The following is a 6,030-nucleotide window of genomic DNA, read 5'->3' as shown; positions in this document are numbered from 1 at the left end:
GGTTGGAAAAGTCAACTCCTCTGCTTGCCTGGCTGTCAAGGTGCCAGGAAACTCAGCAAGGGGAAGGGAGCCTGACAGCAGATTCCCATAACCTAGGTCCTGACCAGAAGGTGGAAGCCTCCCTCCTTACCTTCCAGGCACAGGAAAGACAGGTGGAGAGAGTGGGGTGTGTGAGGAATCTAGACAAGCAATAGCAAAGAGTACAGAGGAGGTGGGGCCCCTTTCTTACTTCTGTGGAGGTCTCCCTTTGGCAGTAGGGATAGGTTCTGGGAGGGGTGGGGGCAGACTGCAAGAAGGTGAGGACCTGAAAGTCAGTGTCCTCGCTCCCAGCAGTAAGGGCGGGAAGGAGCAGGGCTAGGCCCTTGCTGCTTACCGCTGGGCGTGCAGCGCTACAGCCTCGGTGCCCCCCTGCCAAGGCTTAGGCCCTGGGACCGAGAGGGGCAGAGCGTTGGCCTCTAACTCTGGGCCGCTCTCGGGTCCCGAACCCTCCCCAACCAAGCTGGGGATGTCTGGGGCTGTGGAGCGTCGGCGCAAACCCAGGCGGCCAGAGCCAGGGCCGCCCTCAGGGTGGGGACTAAGGCCGATAGGGACTTGCACTAAACTTGGGGGTGCTCCCTCCAGCACCTCATGCGAACGCCACCGGCCGGTCCCCGAAGACTGGGGAGAGTTTGGTCGGGCCATGAGGGCCCCCGCCCTTAGGCGGGCGGCCTCCTCCTCGGTCATGGCTCCCAGCGCCAGGCTCATGCTGCGGCCCAACTCTGGCCGCTCACTACCCGGTGCCCGGTGCCGGCCCGAGCCTTTGCCCACTGGGGCGGCCTCGCCGCTGTGACCGTGACCGTGACCATGGCCTCCCGCCGCTCGCGCAAAGCGTGCCAGGAGAGGCCGAGGCAAGCGGCGTGGGCTGGGTCGTCGACGCTCCGGGCTCGGCGCGGGGGCCGGGCGGCCCGGGGGACTGTCGGAGTTGGAGCCCCGGGCAGCCGCGGCGGCCGCGGCCCGACCCCAGGGCCCGGTGAGCGCCTGCACGCAGGTCCCGTGGCCGCGCGCGGCGGCCAGCTGCAAGGCCGTGAGGCCCGCGCGGTTGGTGCGGTCCAGGCGCAGACCCAGGCGGCGGAAGGAGCGCACCAGGAACTCGAGCACCGCTCCGTGGCCGCACGCGGCTGCCCACATCACGGGGCTGTTACCCGACGAGTCGGCGGCCTCGGGGTCGCCGCTGTACTGCACCAGGAGCTGCACGGCGTCCAGGTGGCCTCGCTCGCAGGCCAGGCTGAGTGCTGTGCGGCCGCGCTCGTCCCGCAGGTTCACGGCAGCTCCCTGCTCCAAGAGCAGCCGCACAAAGCGCGAGCGCATGGCGGGGTCCGGCAGCCCCACGGCCACCATGAGTGGTGTGCGGCCCTGCTCCGCGCGGCAGTCGATAATGCTGCGGTCCAGCGCGTCCAGCACAAAGCGGGCCAAGTGCACTTTGCCCGCCTGCATGGCCTCCAGGAAGGTGCGGGTGCCCGCTCGGGGGCACAGGTCCTTGGGTTTGAGCATGGCTTCCGCCGCTGCGCCGGGGCAGCCAGACAGCTCCGCACGGGGGCGCCCTGGCTCCCGCACGGGGGCGCCCTGGCTCCCGCACGGGGGTACCGCTCCCTCTGCGCGTGGGCGCCTGCGACCGAGGGTCCCTAGGTCGCTGCTCCGGTCGCGCGGCAGCTCTGGCTCCCGCACCTCTCTCGGGCTGCGCTCCTGGAGTCCAGCTGCGCCCTCCGTGGCCTCCCGTCCAGAGGTGTGCGCCGCTTGCTACTCCGGGCTCCGTTCCCCGCCCGCCACAATACCACGGGAGCCCCACTCGGACGCTCCTGAGTCTCTGGACGTTTTCCCAGGTCCGGCGTCCCTCAGTCCCTCGGGGTTTGGAGCTGTACCACTCACCCGCAGTCGGGGCAGCCCCTGCTCCCTGCTGAGACGGTGACACCCGCCGCGCGCCAGCTTCCAGCCCTTGGCGGGGCGCGCCGCTCCTCAAGCTGCAGGCGCCGTTCCTCCGCCTCCTTCCCTCCTGCGGGGGCTGGGACCCGCCAGGGCGCCGGCTTCCTACTTGAGGGGCTCAGCAGCGCGGGAGCTGCCGGCTACCTGTATACTTGCCTTTATAGCCTCGAGGGTCTCCATGGCAATGGCTGCCCTGGAAGCAGGCTGAGCCGTCAGGGCTAAGACCGGCGGGGCGGAGGAGACCGCCCCTGACCCCCACCACTCCTTGGCCCACGAAGTTGGGGAGCGGCTCCTCCTCCGCGTTCCCCAGGGAATGCGGCGGCGGTTGGCGGGGCGGGGGCTGCTCCCCGGGGGGCCACATGCACCCGGCCGGGCCAATCCCAAAGTCGCAGGCTTCTCTCCCCACCCTCCGCCCCCACCTGAGTCGGGGCTCTTGGCTCCTTAGAAACTGGCGGGACCGAGAGTTCCTTGGGGAAAACCGAGACCTGCCTCCCGCTGTCCGGGGTGAGAAGAAATCGGGCCTAGGAGGGTAGCAGTGGACCAGGGCGAGCTGGGGGGTAGGGCAGCGAAAGCAGATGAGTAATTTGAGGGAGTAGGCACACGTGGTGAGAAGAGGGGGCTCGGTCTGGCTGGGAACTGCCACCCAAAGTGCCGCGCATCACGCAGTCACACACAATCGTGCCTCCCGCACACGCTAGCTTGGAGCGGGGAGGGCGCGCGTTCTCCAATCTCAGGCGTTTTTGACGCTGACAACACACCCGCGGGCCGCTCCTGGCAGCCGCAGCTATGGAGCAGTCAGGGCTGACGCCAAGGCCTTGGCACAGTTCCCCCTTCCCCCTCCCCAGCTCCGTCTGTCCGTGCGTCCATCCGGACAGGCCTACAGGCCGCTCTTTTGGAAAGAGCAAAGGATGCAAGCAAGAATTCCCTAAAGAGCTGGGCTTTCTCGCCCCCTAAATCACTTAAAGGCCAGAGAGCCCTGGCCCTGACCCTACTAACCCCGGGAGAGAAGAGAGCCAGAGATACATTTTTCCATTTGTGAGAAAACCACTACATCTCTCTCATCATCTCAACCTGCTGGCTGCATGGCCCTGGGAATGCTTGGCCTGCCCCCCCCCCCCGCAGGAGAATTAGGGCTCCTCAGAGCTGAGGGAGGTGGAGAAGGGCAAGTAAGATTTGAATGTATAGTTTTGAAGAAGTGAACCAGACATCAGGTCCTGGCCCTGGGAAATATAGAGGTGTAGCTGGCTTCTGGGTGGCAGTCCTTCCCTGTAAATCAGGAAACCCAGGGACATAAGAAGTGCAGCTGATCGACCTAGTGTTGAATACATCTATTGCATACAAAACAAGGAGGGGAAGAGAGATGGGACAGTGGGGAGGGAAGGTTTGGGGGTCTTCTGAAGATTGGTGAGTGAGCAGGCTGCTGAGAAGTGAGGATGGCCTTCCAGTTGTGGCTTGAGGAGGAGGCAAAGCCTCCATAAACAGGAAGATTGCCTGTAGAGGACAGTTTAGTGGGCTGCTTACTGTGTCCTGTCCCACAGAGAGGAAATTCAGAGAATGAAGGTGTCCTCAGCTTGGGCTAAGCAAAAACAACACGCTTTGCCAGAGACTCCTGGGAAATGTCTGGGGTTTGGCACTCCACCCCCAGACTCCATGGTGCCCATCTTTGATAGGAGGGTGGGGGGCAGCCTCGGGCTCCGGCTCCTCTCTGACATGGAAGCACATGTAGTAAACCAAGAATATGAAACCCCTCTTTGTTCTGCGATTTTTTCTTCATGCTGTCTAGAGGGGGCAGAGTAGGCGACTGTAAAGTCCCAGCCGAGAGGCACATGCTAACAGTGTGGCCCCAGGCCTGCACATTCTTATCTGAAAGAGGAAGCTGATAATACCAGCCTTGCCTATGCCATGGCAAGATCAGGGAAAGCACTGCATGATTATGTGGCGTGTGGTCCTCAAAGCTTTCTCTACTCCAGGCCTGCGGTGCGACTTTCTACTCCCAGCGTGAGCAAGAAAGCTCTTCTTTTCACTCAGCTGAACAAAGGCTTCTCCTTTAGGATTCAGTGCCCCCGTGTGTGTGTGTGTGTGTGTGTGTGTGTGTGTGTGTGTGTGTGTGTGGTGCTGGGGATCGAACCTAGTAGATTGCACCTACTAGGCAGGGGCTGTATCACTGAGCTACATCCACAGACCTTTTTTAAAAAAATTTGAGACAGAGTCTCACTATGTTGTGCAGATTGACTTTGAATGTATGACCTTCCTGCCTCAGCCTCCTGAATAGCTGGGTTACAGATGTGTGCCACCATGCCCAGTTTCAATTTACTTTCCCCCTTTTTTGGTACAAGTGAGATATCTCCCTTCTACTTTGAGGATGGATGTAGGAATGCTCCTAGAGTCTGGCAGGCCAGGCTCTGGACCCTCAAAGTGGAGGAGAGAAGCAGCAGGAACCCAGAGTGGGACCTCCTTATCTTAAACAGCCCTTTCCCCATCCTTGAGTCAACTCAGCTTCATTTATGCCCCTGTTCCCTGTGGTGATGGAGACAGTTCCAGGAAAGAACAGAGGCTAAGGCAGGTCTCATTTGGAAGAACAGCTGGTTCTGTTTGTCGCAGCTGGCATGGCCAACCCTGCCAGGCTTGCAGGGTGGTGGTGGTAGGGCCAGGTCTCAGGCCTTGGAACCTTTGCCCTGATGCTCTCCCATAAGGGCTCACTATGTTCTGAACAAAAAAGAAATAGCAAAGCTGAAAAAAGCTGAGACTTGACTGCAGAGCACAGAGGTACCAGCAGCCAGATTTAGAAGCTGTCGCTTGAGAGCTGAAGGCTGACAGGAGAAGGAGCTGAGGCAGGCAGGGGGCAGGCAGGTGCTCCATACTCCCCCTCCCCTCCCACCTGCCCAGCCTCTCCCCTGCAGGCCCCAGGCAGGCAAAAGGCTTCCAGCCAGAAGTGCCTCAGTCTGCAAGTCTGTCACTCTGTCTGCACCTGTCCCCCTCCCAGGCCCCCTTCTTTCCTTCTCAAGTGTCACCAGCCCCCTCACCCTGTCACGTTGCACCAACTTGGCAGGGTTGGGCATGATGGCACGTGTCTGGGAGATCCAGAAAGCTACTAGGGGGTGCAAGAGATGGGGTGAGTCAGCAGGGGACCTGGCACTGAGTCAGCAACAAGATCAGGAGGGGAGAAGAGACCCTTCTCTCTGTGAAAAAGGTAAAAAGGGAGCCTGACCTGCCCCAAAGGTACAAAACAGGGTTGGAACCCAGGTGCCCTCTCCCTGCCCCAGAGCCCAAAGGAAGGCATCAATTCTTCCTCTGCGCATCCCCTGTGGCCAGAGATTAATTCATCTCCTGGGCCTAGAAATGGCATTTACTTGGGGCTTCTTTGCCCTTTCTTCGGAGAATAGAAAGCAGGGAGATGGGTATCCAGGTCTGGTCTGGTGGGATTTTGTGCACAGTCCTCTTCAAGAGTCAGAATTGCATCCCCCTCCCTCATTCCTGGGCTACTTGCACCAGCCGGGGGCAGACTACCCAGCCTGGCAGAGAGATGGGAAGACAGTCTTGGCAACAGCTGGGGCTGCCTCCCATGGACTCCACTGGCTCTGGCTCTGGGCTCTGTCCACATTCCTGGCTCTGTGAGTTAGGCCTGGAACATCATCTTTACGGGGTTCTACCCCAGGTCCTGGGAGCAGGGAGAGAAAAATGGGACACTTGACTGCCAGGCTAGGCAGGGTGCTACTCTGAAGTACAGATGTCCCACCCAGGAAGTACCCAGTATGTGCTGAGGGTGGGGACAGACAAATCAACACCAGGTCTTAGTCCTGTGAATGAGCCAGGGACTGGTAGGACCCTAGAGGTCCCTATTTTCTGAAGGCACAGGTGCTCACAGCTAATAGCACCTGCTGTAACCACCTGATAAGAAAACAACTCTTCCCAGAATCACCCCACCCTACCTCTCCCAAGCCAATGCTTCGCCCATTTGGGATTTGGGACTATGGTGAAGGTGCAAGAAATGGCACCGTAAGGAGGTGGGGACACCTTGGCACTGGGCTCTTTTACTTCCATGCTGAGGACAGAGACAAGGAAGACCACATC

The 6,030-nt window shown here is 60.5% G+C and overlaps 1 protein-coding gene across 1 annotated transcript; it reads right to left on the bottom strand.

Moving 5' to 3' along the window:
- Window positions 1-369: 369 nt before the first annotated feature.
- Window positions 370-1,530, bottom strand: Ankrd63 (ankyrin repeat domain 63). The gene has a single exon (XM_004623412.1). It carries the CDS (start codon window positions 1,528-1,530, stop codon window positions 370-372), a length of 1,161 nt encoding a protein of 386 aa, XP_004623469.1.
- Between the last annotated feature and the right edge of the window lie 4,500 nt (window positions 1,531-6,030).

This window comes from Octodon degus, unplaced genomic scaffold (assembly GCF_000260255.1).
Source record: "Octodon degus isolate 3935 unplaced genomic scaffold, OctDeg1.0 scaffold00002, whole genome shotgun sequence".
Lineage (NCBI taxonomy): Eukaryota > Metazoa > Chordata > Mammalia > Rodentia > Octodontidae > Octodon > Octodon degus.
Note: the sequence above shows the minus strand (reverse complement) of the source record. Positions and strands in the feature narration are given on the sequence as shown.

What these genes read in the sequence shown, in the direction of transcription:
- Ankrd63 (XM_004623412.1), bottom strand. Translation starts at nt 1,530, where the DNA reads ATGCTCAAACCCAAGGACCTGTGCCCCCGAGCGGGCACCCGCACCTTC.